The sequence below is a fragment of the Takifugu rubripes genome, chromosome 8 (assembly GCF_901000725.2).
Source record: "Takifugu rubripes chromosome 8, fTakRub1.2, whole genome shotgun sequence".
Lineage (NCBI taxonomy): Eukaryota > Metazoa > Chordata > Actinopteri > Tetraodontiformes > Tetraodontidae > Takifugu > Takifugu rubripes.
In genome coordinates, this window is record NC_042292.1 from 2,244,056 (window position 1) to 2,258,827 (window position 14,772).

The 14,772-nt window shown below is 44.7% G+C and overlaps 1 protein-coding gene across 2 annotated transcripts; it reads right to left on the reverse strand.

Annotated features, from left to right (window-relative positions):
- Positions 1-272: 272 nt before the first annotated feature.
- On the reverse strand, positions 273-13,933 carry LOC101062976 (probable ribonuclease ZC3H12C). 2 transcript variants are annotated; one of them, XM_003966427.3, is made up of 6 exons: positions 13,653-13,933; positions 5,382-6,224; positions 5,041-5,180; positions 4,722-4,956; positions 4,511-4,617; positions 273-4,262 (listed from the first exon to the last, which is right to left on the reverse strand). In XM_003966427.3, the coding sequence occupies exons 2-6, from the start codon at positions 6,161-6,163 to the stop codon at positions 2,674-2,676; spliced, it is 2,853 nt and encodes a 950-aa protein (XP_003966476.2). In that variant the 5' UTR covers positions 6,164-6,224; positions 13,653-13,933; the 3' UTR covers positions 273-2,673. The 2 variants fall into 2 exon arrangements, with proteins under 2 accessions (XP_003966476.2, XP_029696023.1); XM_029840163.1 differs by lacking the exon at positions 13,653-13,933 and adding an exon at positions 9,861-10,442.
- Between the last annotated feature and the right edge of the window lie 839 nt (positions 13,934-14,772).

Genomic DNA, 14,772 nt, shown 5'->3' on the forward strand with positions numbered 1-14,772 from the left:
ATCCTTGAAACGGTGCCTTGTGTGGTCATACCAGGCACAAAATGGCTCCAACGTGGCTTCAAAGGTCCCTGGGGCAATTTTGCATGCCAATAGTGTGTAACTTGTAAGATAAATACTATGTATGGAGGGGGTTGGTGGTGGTAGCCATGCCAACATCACCCCCAAAACAAAATGAATCAGCCAGAACATCACTCAGACCTAGACATGCTTAAACTCCACCATTTAATAATCTTTAAGAAAAAGATCAGGTATGAGAGGTAGACTCACACAGGTGACAACAATACTCTTTATTGAACAATTACAGGTCATATTACAATACCAGTAAAACACAAAGGAGGGGGTCTGATTATACTGGAATCACAATGGTTTTCAATATCTTGAAGACCAAGTGCTTTACTGAAGTTAGAAAAGAGAAACCTGCGATGCATTCAAAACCTCCTCATCCTGATATCAAAAGAAATTACAAACCCAACACTTGAAATCAATACTAACTTTACAGGTTAGGAGAAAGCAGGTTGTTCTCAGTCATCCTAGTGGTATCTAAACACCCGTTACAATAAACTGCAAGCCAAACACAAATTAAACATGCAGAATCCAAAACAATCAACACATGCATAACAGTTAGCTGAACATAGTTCAGAAAATCAGATGTGTCATAAGCACAATGCCATGAAGAGGCATTACTTTGGGCCCACGCTCAGGTGCTCCACTGACACACGGTGCCAGGAGGCCAGAGCGAAGGCACTTCTTCGATACACACAAAAGTTCTCAAATCGGCAGCACGTGATATTGTACACTGGAAGCTGTTGTTGGTACAATATGACGTGCTGGTCAGGAGAGATGACCAGTGGGCTTTGTATAGCTGGCTAGTACCGAGCTCACTGTGGACTTAGTTCTGTGGAGGACATTTAGAATTGGTGTCGGGTTCTACCTTAGCAGTGAGTCAGTCCTGCATTTAAATAACTATGCAAATATTTCAAATGGCTACAGCTTCAAGTACAAGCATAGATTTAAGTACAAGGCAGTGCAAAAAAATAAAAAAAACAGGATGACAAATGTTACTAATTTTTTAACATTAACATTGTACATCCCATAATACAGTAGTCAGGAGTAAGTGCCTAGGTGTTCTGCTGTTTCTTATATGGAAAAGTTCAATTGAAGCCATATTTCATTCTCAGCTAACAAGCAGGTCCAATAAATAAAATGAAACAAAACAAAGATGATTTTAAGTTTCTTGAAATGTGAACAAATAAAGACAAAACAAAAGCTTTTATATTAGCGAGTTAGTTTACGTAGCACTTTTGGGGACGTTTAAAGTGGCCACCATGGCACTTACAAATCTTTGTAACTGTATCGCGCTGGTTGGGATCATTTCACCTCATTCTACTAGTTAAATACTATAATAACCCTATTACACTAACATCAGTCAGTAACCCCATCGCTTCAATCATGTTAGCGCTAATTAATGGGTTAATGGAAAAAAATAAAGGCTAATATTATTCCTAAGATATTCATTATTCGTTTGGACTTATAGTACCTAAGTAAAGATCATTTTACACAAACATATATACTTGTAAGAGGAAGTTAAACAAAGCATTTTCATAAGTTAAACTGGAGTTCCTGTTGAAAAAGCCAGCTTCAAATGCAAAAGCACAGTTAAGGAAGTGACAACCTAAACACAATAGGTTTCCAACTCCTGATTAACATGAAAGAATTGTCTCAAAGCAATTTCCATAAGATTCAAAATCAGAACACCTCGATTGGAACGTGACTGTTAACGCACTTCATCGTGTAGCAATACATCAAGAAAGTTTGAGAAATACAGGTTAACAAGTCCATATACAGTATTTAACATCAGTGATTTAGTTCATGATACAATTTGTATCAAACAAGGTTTTTTCTCCATCTAGCAGGATTCAGCCGGGATCTGCTACAGACCATACAGCCAACAATGCAAGTCAACAACACTGCAGGGGAACTCTGTTACATACATTTACAATACATACATGTTTACATGATGTACTGTGTCCAGATGTTCTCTGTCTGTAGCAGATACCAGAACTGACCCACAATAAAGGGCCAGAGAGATAGAGAGAGATAAAGAGAGAGAGAGAGAGAGATGTCCCTTACTAAAACTAAGGTACACGCGACACGGTCACCCCTCTCTACAGCTATAACTCCGACCTCCTACCACCACAATTACCAGCGTCATCTCAAAAAGGATGATCATCTGTCAGACACCCATTTTTAACACCGAAAACCACAGTAGGCTACACAACGCACGAAGGAACCAGTATTCACGGGCCTCAACCTGGGACGGTTGTGAGCAGGGAGTACTGAGGGGGGAGCTTGCTACATCACACATCAAGTCAGATGAACTGAAACGGCGAATCCATCTGGTACGTGGTTTCCCTCAGGTCTGAGAGGATACCCTGGAGACGATCCACGGGCCGAGTTCCTCAGAACTGGAGTCAAGGGAATGTGGGAGAGCTGGTCCTTATTTTTAGACGCTGATCATATCTGGCAGTAAGTCAACAAAAAAGTGTGCCGCAAATTCAGAGAAACACGGAAAAAGCCACTAAATTAAGAAAATCGATCATTATTTCTTGGTTAATTACAATTTGGAATTTAGAATCTTTGAAGGAAAAAAAAAAAGGTCAATTAGTGGATCAATTAGTTAATTAATAAACCAGTTCCCAGGGCTTTCTCTGCAAGGATTGCAGCTGCCAGCTGCTGGGGGTCTGTGACGTGGGGGCTCCTGGCCATCACTCGGCTCACCAGCTCGGTGGGGAAGATGTTGCACAGGTTGACGTAAACCTTCTCCCTGGCGTCGCTGTAGCGGCTGCGTGTCGGTGATTCCGGGGGCTGCTGCATGTAAGACAGGGGCGGGGTGTGGGAGGGCACCAGGAGGTGGCGGGAATACGGCTGGTGGGAAGCACTGGGTGGGTGAGGAGAGTGGGACGGAGGCGGCGGATGGTTGACGTAATGCGTTGGGGATGGGTGGAGACCTGCGTGGGATGAATGGTGCTGGCCGTAGCCGTCCTGAGCCCAAGCGCTCCCGTGCCAGGATGTCTGTTGGGAGTCCGGCAGATAGGCTGACAGCTCGTACCGGGACGGTGGCAACGGATTGTGTCTGTAGTACGAATCCCAGCTGGGCGGAGCTTTCGTCCGGTGGTGGTGATGTGGTGCGGAGAGGTGTTCGTACAAATGCGAGTCCGACACGCTCCCGGCTCGCGTGGGTGCAAGACAGCGTCCCAGAGGGGACCCGGGCGGGTGAGGATTGGGCTGAGGGAGCGAGTGATAGTCGCCCGGGCAGCTGGACCGTGCAGACAGCGGCTGGTGTTGGAGGTGAGGAGGTAGCGGATAAAGAGGACGCTTTGGGGGCGCTTCGGGTGGAGGTTGCTCGTGAGCGCAGCTCTGTCCGTGTGCTATGCTGAGGTGGTACCCATGTATCCCAGGATGAGATGAGTGGCCGTGCTGGAGATTGGTGTAGTCTGCAAGGTGAAGGCCGCAAAGCTCCTGATTGGTTGCAGACGGATACACCCGGCTATGGGGATTAACAAAATGGACGCCATCCTCCAACAAGGAATCGGAGGGGCATCCGGGACAAGGCCTCTCGCTATAGGAGTCGCAGCTGCTACTGCAACTTACGCTGCTTTCGCTGCCACATTCCGAACCCGTTGAGCCCATTGAGCCCAACCGCAGGTCAGTATCGTTGGGGAAGCGGCAGTCGGGGCTCCGTCTGGTCGAGAGGCTCAGGCCAGAGTAGGCACGGGTCACTGAATAGTAGTTCAAGTCTGGAGATTCACAGTGAGGGTAAAGGTCATGGTTGGAGGTTGGTAGCCCATGAGGCGTCCCTGCTCTGGACTGCTGGTCCTGTGGGAAGCTGAGACTGGCTGGGGGGACACCTTCTATGGCAGGAGACATGGTCATGGTCACGCTCCCGCTGCAGCTAGCGCTAGCGCTGCCACACATGCTTTTCTGGATGTCCGCCCTTCCTTTGGTCAGCAGCTTCTCCTCTGCGTCGCTGTAGGACAGGGCGCGAATGCTCGGGTCCGACTGCCTTTTGGGAGCGCCCTTTCTCGCCTCCATGCTGCCAGCTGGTACGCTATGACTCTTCACTAACCCGGCGTCTCCCTGGCTCTTAACCATAACACAAGTCTTGGCACTGGCACGCAGCTCATCTGCCACGGCACGCTGAGGCTGTGCCCCTCTCTCAGGATGGTAGTACTTACACTTGTGGCCGTAAGTGCACTTCTTCCCTGCAAACAAACACGCCGCTTTTTGTTTATCACGGATTCAAAGAAGCAATATTTATATTCAATGTTTATCAGTCAGCACGTAAACATTGCAAACAAAACACTTTGGAAATATTGAATGTGAAACTGCGCAGGACAGCTAAATCTAATCATCTCCTTTACATTTGGGTCCAGCCCCAAATGTTGTTCATGAGTTTAAGATACTTGATCATATATAATAATAATACATGCATATGTTTTTACAGTCTCACCATATGGACATGGCTGTTTCTTCTGCTCGGGCATGACAGGTCTTTTCCTTAGAAAGTTGTCTAAGCTGGGGCCATGGCGACCAAGTGGATCATCCGGAGGCATGAATCTGGAATAAAGAAAGAAGGAATAACATGTTGTAACCTGCACACATACTTACACTAAAAGGTCCAATCTGAAAATGAGGCGACACCGAGAGCTATTTGTCCTTACTTGTCATTGACAAAGGAATACATGAGCAGCCGCTCGTCGATGAACTTCTTCCACTCTGGTTTCTCATTTGCCAGATCTCGGTAGTTATCGTTGGAGACGATGATGCCGTCGGACTCGTACGCCAGCTTCACAATGAAGCGGTCGTCATAGCAAACCACACGACGGCCTTGGACACGCCGAGATGGGGTGAACACCAGAATCTTCTCCTTCTCCAGGCGACGCAAGATCTCCTGATCTGTGTGTCGGGAGGGGAGTTGATTACAAAGAACTTTACAGTCGTATAACAATTCATCTCCCCCATCTGGTTTGTTACATTGACCTGTTATTGGGGCGTCAGGGCGCGACTGCTCTTTCCTCCATGCAGGCACGAACACCGTGATGTCATGGTGGCCACGCTCTAAGAACCAGTCTACAGCCAGCTGGATCCCTTGGCAGGAAAACACTTCCTTATTGCCATGGCTACCAGACATAAACAATGAAGCAATTATTATATCATTTGTTAGGAACACACAAACCTTTTTTAATTTCTTCTTTGAATTCTAAGAATCCCAAAGTGAGCGTAAAATTAACATGTGCATTTATTATCATATAAAATGTACCATTTAAAACTATTAAATGAATTCTACTATTTTTGTGAACCCATTTCCATAAACATTTCACCTCATGGCTACGTTGCTGCCGTCCACCACGATTGGCCGCAGGTTGTCCTGGTCACCCAGAGAGTCTGAAGGGCACGGTGAGTTTGACCTCTGTCCGTCCAACACATCTGAAGAGCCACAGGAGGAAGAGGAGGACGAAGAAGACGAAGTGGAGGCCAATGTCCGTGCCGGCTGCTCGTTGTCCGACTTGTTCCCCAGTTTGACGAGCTCTCCCAGTATGTCATTGATTAGGGTTTCAGGGCCGAGCTTGGACAGCACCTGTCGCACAGTCTCTTCAGAGTAGCCTAGCTTCAGAGCAAAATCCAGTTTGGCCTGGTACCCCTTCCTACCATCATTACCCACTGGTTCTGGGGGAGGAGGCTCGGGTGGCTCGGGTGGCTCCTCGCGCGGGGTGACGGGTGGTAAGGGGTTGTCATGTTTGAGCTCTGCAGAGAGTTCAGGGGGACCCTCGGTACCTAGGTCCACACACTGGGTTCGACACAGTGGCTGGTGTGTGTTTTTACCAGGAGTGGACCCCTCGTGTCCGTCCTCATGGAGGATGATGGTGGAAGACGGGGCTAGTTCAGAATCTGCATCAGGCCTGATATTCTCTTCCACGGCATCTGGCAGGGGGGAAGCAGCCTTATCGCTGCTGCCGGAGGTCTCCCCCTGCTCCTCCATAGCAGGGGGCTCGTCAGAGCCGCCAGTGTGCCGGTCAGCCCTAGCTACGTGGAGATACTCCAGGTCAAGCCCCAGGTGGAGGATGTGGCCTGCTGCTGACTCCACATGGTCCTTCTGGCCCATGGAGGGTACACAGACATCCAGCTCACTGGGCCCTGCTCTCAAAAGCGCCGCTCATTGGTGTCTGGAAAATGAGAATCAGGATAGAGTCAATAGTTGGACTCCACTGGTCCCGCCAGGTCGTCAACGCTGTGACAACTGATACTTCTCCAAAAACACAAGAAAACACATCAGAGGAAATCTGGATCACTGTAGGTTTGTTATTATTTAATTTGAGTCAGATAATTAACAATGTTTTTTAAGTCTTGCATTTTTAGTCAACAGCAAAATATATTTAAAAATACATATTTTAAAAATTAACTGCCCTTAGACAATTATAGTGAAGAATTTGTGTTGGAAAATAATAAACTGGTAATTTTATTGCCGTCTTTCATTTTTAAAGACAAACTTCTACCTAAAAAAGGGGGAAGAAAATAAGAAAAAAAGGACATAATCTAAAACAAATGGTTTAATCTATCAAACCTGACATGGAAACTAGGTCACAGTTCTACTGATGATGTGACTGCTGACAGAAGCAGCAGGAAAACCTCAAGACTCTACCCATCGTACGACGCTTCCATTAAAACAACGTAGCGATGATAGCACAGCACTTCTCACTGCAGCCGTAAAAGGAACCGAACGCAACCTGAGAGTTTTGGAGTACAAAGACCTGTGACCTGATCTCACCTCATTACAGCAACATTTCTGTTGCTGAAAGAGCCACTAAACAAATTCCCAGAGCACAAAAACTAACATTTGACGACAAACACGGGTAGGATGTCAGTCGCTAAAGCAAGCAGTCTATAAAAAAATAACATTTGCATTTCGCTCAAACGTTGGAATTACAACTGTTAAGCTAAGGGGAAAATTCTCATCATTATTTTACTAGGAAAAAGTTGTCTCTTTATTTCCTGACACCGCGAGCTTCTTTGCCAGTGTTTACGTTGGCGGTGGTTGGCTGCTGCAGGCCGTTGGGTGCACGGCCGAGACAGCAGAGCCGCTGACACAAAGAGCCGATGGGGCCTCTCATCCTAATTAATGGGCTCCCGCTTTTTTTAAATGTCTGGCCGCACTGTGCGCCACACCACATTAATCCAAGGGGGAGCCCCGGCTGAACTGCAGACTGTTAGTGCCCCCTCCCCCCTCACATGCTACCTGGCAATTAATGTCCATATGCTGGTTTCACTGGGCTGGTGAAGCCATTAAAACAGTTGAGGTCTCTGAGGCGACCAGACCAATCAATACCTTCTTTTCAAGCAGCTTGGTGTTTAGTTTGAGAAATCACAAATCCCAGAAACAACTTTGCAAAGATAGTGTGTGATTCTGAGTCAATTAATTAATAATAATGATTATTTGTTTAAGTCGCATAAAACAATGTGTATTGCAACACTCTGTACAGGACTGGTGATCATTTAATCGCTGCCGTTGATTAAAAAACAAAAACAGACTGGCTTCAAACTTGAATAAAGGTTATTATCTGAACCAGACAGATGATGCCGGGGGAAGTGACTTAACCATAGGGGTGGGGGCAGTTGGAGGCAGGGTGGGCTGTGTGCATTTTATGAAAAAGGGGCTGCCTAGCAACATGGCTAAGCTACTGTTGCCAGGCTACAGCTGTTGAAAGCCATTAAGCCCTCCCAAATGCCAAGAAGGGGGCTGCGACATTCAAACAGGGTCCCACCTTCAATACATGCACACACACACACACACACACTCACACACACACACAAAATGTCCTGGTGCGGGGAAGGGAGGGACGGGATCGAGGGCGTCTGAAAACCCACCCTGCCACCTGAGATAGCAACAGACATTCACACGGGGTTAGGATGGGGACTTTGGCACCAACCTGTGTGGGCGATGATCCAACCATGTACAAACACACACACACACACACACATACACACACACTGCATCTGCCTCACAATATGACTCATCCTGCTGCTGATGAGGAGAGAGAACATCTCGGAGGAACTCTGCTGCACACTGGCCTTCAGAGTGACATCATCCCAACGCATGCTCCCCATACACACAACATGATACACACAAGTCACTGCAATCAGTACAATATAAAAAAAGCACAAAGATGGCTCCAGTTGCGCTTATGTTCAAACACTGGTTGCAAATATCATCATCACAGCACAGGATGGCCTTAAAATCATTGATATTTTAGCTTCATTTGGCACGAGGAAGTGGTGACTGAAACTAATTAAAGTGTGACTAAATTTGCTATAAATAGAGTTTCAAAAGCAAACAGTTAAGTTTAATACAGATAAGTGTATTACAATTTTCTAATAAAGAGAAGGATAGTAACAAAAATTCCATTTGAAACACCCGATTGGCACAGAGAAGGCATAAATAGCATGATATATATTATCATGCTTCTTTTCAACTCATCTGTATAAGTAAAATGGAATTTGCATATGGACAAACAGGTATAAATGGAGGAGAATGTCAATTTAGTAACTTTTTCCTTCTCCTTTTTTCATCATTTTAACTAGTCAGTCAAAATGAACCAGTTAGTCATCAAATTATTATATATATACATATATATTGTATATATTAAATAATGTTCAAGGTTATATAGATCAGTATCAGGTAAGATATCACCAAATGTCACATCGACATGGTCACTGTCCCTATTAAACAATGACAACACACAGAAACGATTTATGATGGGATGCACTGACAACAGCACAAATCTGACCAAACGTATCCCAACATCTCATCTCTTAATTCCATTTAATGACAATCAACTGTATTTATAGAGCATCTGTTACGGAAACTCCAATTCCAACCTGCGATCAAGCAACAGCGGCAAAAGGAAACTCTGTTCAGAAACCAGGAGCAGGTTCAAATGGGAGTACGGGCGGCCCATCCCGGGGGGGGGGATCCACCCCTGTCTTGAGATCATCATAACTACAGGATGCATTTTTCAAACAGTGAAACTGTTCTGCCGCCTTTGGAGGAGCCACTAATGAATATGTAACACCGTTTTTACAACTCTTTGTGTGTCCGAGGGTGCTTGGGGGGAGGGGGGTTCGGTTTAAAAAGCGGGATGGGAGTCATGGGGTATCACAGCGGACCTAACACGGAGCAAAACTCATTGTGCTTCCCAGCCCGGGGAAAAACACCGGGTAGTGGGGCATGTTGGGCTTCCCCTGCCAGCAGCGGGCAACAGATGTCAACTGACTGGTGCTCATAAATGATGCTACAGACACACACCACGACACAGACAGACACACACACAAAATATGCTTCCTCAAGCGTCATGTGACCCATATAATAACCCCCCACCACCCCCCTTTACACAAGCCAGGGTAAATTTTAACATATTTTAATATGAACTATTGAGCATCATTCCAATCCCCAAATTATTATTATTTTAAATCAGTTGTGCAGTTGGTTAAAAAACAAGAACAAAAATGAGATGGAAATAGGTGGTACAAGAACATAGGGACGTTTTTTCCAGGACTTTCCGGAGGATGTTTACCATGGTGGAGGGCATTTAACACACCACACAAATCTAAAGTTATCAGCCTGAGGTTCACGTGACGAAGGGCTGTTTAAGCACCAGAATTCATTTGTTTTATTCCTGAAAATCTGATTTAAGGTGATGCGTGTTGCCCGTTTCCTGCTAACCTGTGTTGAATCTAGCAATGCAAAAAAAATGCAGTCAAAATGTGCATTTAGAGACAGTTGATTGCAGAATGAGTCAGCTTACCAGACTGTTAAGGATGAATAAGCAATGAAGAAATGGACACAGTTTGGCTCATTTTCTGCAGGTGTAAATCCTTAAAAAGCAGCAAAGCAAAGGTCACAAAGTTGCCAGAACATCTGTAGCCGAGGATACAGGTGATCGGTACTTGCTGAGCCGTCCAGCGTTGTCTCTTTTTTTTTTTTTTTCCTCCACACTAGCAGTCAATTTGGACAATGAGTGGCAGAACAGATGGATGGGCGATGTGTGCCATTCCCCCGTTTGGAGTGGCTGCTCCTGCACCAATCAGCGCAGATGCCTTTCAATGTGGTGTGCAGACATGGGGAGGAGCCTCCAGGGGACAAGGGGAATGCCTGCAACACCCAGTTTCCCCAAGGCACGCGTACTCAACGCGCACACACGCATATGCACACACTCCTCCGCTGTGCTCCAAAAGGGTTTCCCCTGTGTGGCCGATGAATCAACGAGGGGGTGGAAGGCCGAACAATTGAGTTACACAATGGGAGGCTGGGGAGGGCAGCTGCACTCTGAGGGCTGCTGCCATTAGGGCCTGGGGCAGCAATGGAGAACACCTGGCTGCAGAGCATCACAGTCACTCTCTTCTCTTTGTCTGGGGGTCAAACCAGAGAGAAAGGGGCCGGGGCTGGCTAAAAGACTGGTGTGGCCTTTGAAGCAGCGCAGAAGGAAAGAAGAGAGTGTGGCCAGGCTCAAAGGCAGAGAGGACAAGTGTGTATGCGTGCAGGGGGTGAGGGACATCAAAAAGTTTTACACCCCAAAGACTGAGAGGGGGGACATGTTCCACATTGTTGCAGCACACTTAGGGCAGAGGACTTGGAAGCACAAATCTTTCCCCCTCTGCCTTTTATGGGATTGTAAAATAAAAAATGAGCAAACAGAACGACACATCTACATCCACGCTGACTTGGGCCACCTGATCGTATCACTATACACTAAACTTACTACAGTTTTATCTGGACAAACACGCTTTATTTGAGGTTTTTCAACAACGTCCGGCATTAAAAGCAAAATAAAGCTGCAGTGTTACTATATTTCACTGTCAAGAGCACTCATCACATCCTTAATCTTTAGTTAATAAACGTGGCCATCCACAATAAAAGCCATTTTCCTGGCTTTATACCATAAGTAGATAGAATTTATTGCAGAAGTGCAATCCTCACTTCCTATTTTTTTAAAGCCTGAGATCAAAATAAATTATTGCTATTGCTTTTATCAACAGTGATGCGAAAAAAATTATTATTAGTTAAAAACTAGTTCAACAGTGTATAAAATAATTGACGGCAGGTCAACACTGCTTGCTTTTCCAGAAACACACATTGTCACGTCTTAGCAAACAGAATAAGGCCAACGTTTGAATTTAACAGGCATGGGTTGGTACATAATCAAAAGCGGTGCCTGACGTCCGTGTATACCAGCACGTATTCTCCGTAGAACCGGCCAGATTAAATGTTCGTTCAGCTTTGTGACCCGACATGAAAAACAACTGCCTGATTAAATAAGAATGTGTTCCCAGTCAGATAAGGGTGATGAGAGGAGAACCGACAGCTGACCAACTGCACAGTAACCAAACACAGGGAGACAAGAGCGCTCTGTACACCATCTGTTCTACAAGACAGGTGCGTGCCCGGGTGTGTGTTGCTCCTCACGACTGCGATGACAACCAGATAAACTCTTTGGACGCAGATGACACTCGACGAACAGGCATGAAGGATTTTCAGACGACAGACAGTCAACGAAAAACTGTTAAACGTCACAGTTGCGTGTGGAATAAATACAGAAAAGACAAGCGGCCAAAAACGCCAGCATGAGCTAGACACAAGCGTGTGCTACAGACGCCAGTTTCCTACAATGTGACTCTCAGAACAAACATGACTAATAACTACAGCAGCCGAAGACCAAACAAAGACGGTGACAAACTTAACAAAGAAGGGTGGCTCTAAAACGTAATGTTTGAGTCACATCCTCTTGCAATTGTTAACACACCATTATTACGGATGAAAAGCAAGAAGCTATTGCATAAATTTGTTAAACCCATGATGCAAACTAGGGGTTTGTCAGTGTGGATTAAAACAAAAGGGACATAGCTATGAATGGGTTTTTAATAAAACATTAAAAAGCAGTTGCTTAGTTTGATCTATGTATCTCATAAATCAACATAGAGCACATCTTAGATCTCCTGTGTATTTTAAAAAGAGGGGAAACTCAAATTAACATTGTTATGTAGATGAGATTAGATGAAATTAAATTCATCACTGACATCACGGTACAACAGGCAACAACAGTGTACAACTGCTTTTGTTTAAAAGTGTGAATTTTGAGACCAGTAACTTTTTTTTTTAAATTATTTTTGATTTCACTTAAACAACAATGAGCAAACTCAAGCAAGATTCATCTGTTAAAAACAAACAAAAAATAATTAGCTTGAATAAAAATAAAGAAAAGCTGCCCTTGTGAGCCTTCTGGTCTGTCTTCTTCCTCTCGTGTACACGCAGACGCGCTTTCACCATAAGAAAGGCTGCGTTTGTCTTTATCAATAATCATCTGCAGATTATTATTTTTAAATATCTTCAGAAATATAGAGCCTTCCCCCCACGATCACCTTTGACTAGTTTTGTCAAATAACAACCCAAAAAAAATTAGCTGCGAGTTAAAACTGGTGTGTGAATGCACACTTAATATACAGTGCAGTCATTTTACATAGTTCTGCTGATTTGTGCTGTAAACGATAAAAATCAAATCAGATTTTTCTTTTTATTGTAAAATTTCAAATTAATACCATCATAATGAAATGATATCAAAAAATGAGCCAGGTACAAAACCGGTGTGTGCCTTTAGAACCGTTCCACATCAACAATCTATTAATGTGATCTTTTAAGTTGTGCACCTGATGATATCTGAAAACCTACACAGAATTGATGAAACAGGCAAACTATACATGACAAATGTCAAAATGTTGCTGCACAAAGTAAAATGTTCCACAGGAATATATGAGTCAAAAGAGAGATGAATGGTAAAGTCCCTAAAACTGTCAGAACACCATGGGGAGAACCAGACCGTTAGAGGTCGCTGGGAAGACTGCAGAAATAATAAAAAGCCATTAAAAATATGGACGCAACAGGACAATCTAACGAAAAAGATTGAAAATCCTCACATCACATTCCTTTCTTTGATGTTTGCATTTACCTGTAAAGCAACAAGATGCATCTGTCTTATTTTATGGGATTTTTTTACATGTAAAACCAGGAAAGGAAGCGAAATCTGACAATCTTTATGGCAGATTGTTGCTTCTGGTCCCCCACACAGTTGAGAATCGGTGATGATGGACAACATTAACTAAAGACAGCTGCTCCTGCGCATCAGAAGCTCTGGATGCTGTTGGAGCATCTGTCCACCATTGTGGGTCAGGGACCCGGCTGTCTGGGAGGCAACATCCAGATGAAGAGCAAACAGGTGAGAAGCGACAGCTGGAGGGGACTAAACCCACTGATGAGCAGACATCTACGTATGCTCAGGCCTGCTTCACTCCACAGCGCACAAACTCCAAACTCCAACATTTTGACACGCTTAACGCCCCCAAAGCACGACAGTGCTATGCGCCATCCATTTAGGATCCCACATTCTGCATGAACTCTTTTATAGATGTTGCCTGGCACGGAGGGGCGTGCGTGGTCACTGCAAACCAACACCGTCACGACCTCTCTGCAGCTTTCACCCGCAGCAACCTGCGGCTTTGCATGTTTTAAGAAGGGCGCTCGACTACAGCATTTCGCGAATACTTACCGGGTGAGGATGGGGGGGAAGCCTGGCGATGGGTGATAAAAGCAGATTGGGGGAAATGTTTCCGTTACATTGTGGCGACGCAAAACATCCGGCTGCATTTGCAGCGTGACCCAGCCAAATTCTGTAAGGCTGGAGGAGGTTAGCGCAAGACTTCCGCTGAATTGCAATAAAAATAAAAACCCGTGGAAAGTTTAGACGAATTGCATCCACAAGGGTTGAACTGTTTAATGAATCTGGCTAACATTGACATAAATGTGACATGTTTAGAGCTTCCATGTTGTTGCAACGTTTTAAAATTTGTGGATCGTTGAGACGACACGGTAATCTTAAAATGGCGCTCTGAAACCGGAAGTAGTTTTGTGACACATCAACGTTAGCAACGAAACACCTCGTGCGTGTGGAAGCGCCAGTATAAAGAGGGGTGGGCGAAGAAAGGTGAAACGGCGCCACCTTGTGTCCATAGGGTAGTAGTGACCTGATATAAATGCAGGGGTTTATTTCCACATGCAATTAATAGACCACAATATTGTAACACGTTTCATGGTGGATAACTCTACGTTGAATTGTAAGTTTTCGTTTGTTACTGTTTAATCTATGTCGACGAATGTTCTCAGTGTTACAAGTCGAAGAGAATTCTTGAGTTATTGAAATGGAGTTCAGGAAACTGGACTTCTTAAGGCGAATCGTGCTTGCTCGGTGCAGCCACCAACCACCTGCTGCGAGATGCTTCCACCTGTCCAGTTATGTTCAGTAGATGTTGGCTTTAACTTGTGGGTGTTTTGTGTTTCAATTGTGGTTCTTGGATGTGTTTGTAAATAAGACGATGCGTGCCATAGTTATGATATTTCGTCGATTAAGTAACGCAATCGGTGGTTTAAATGTGTTAAAATTGCTAAATTGTTGGCACCGGGGTGCAGGGATGTCAAAACTAGAGTCAACTTCTGTGTTTATTTAACCCATGACAGGATTAACTGTCTAATTACACCTCAAGGATAAGGGACGCTCATTTGAAGACAGCAATTTGCATGTTTTGATCAGAGAAGAAAGATGATTAGAAAGAGGAGTAAAAGAAAAACCATTACTGACCAGAGGAGGCAGGTTATGACACCAGTTGCAGCAC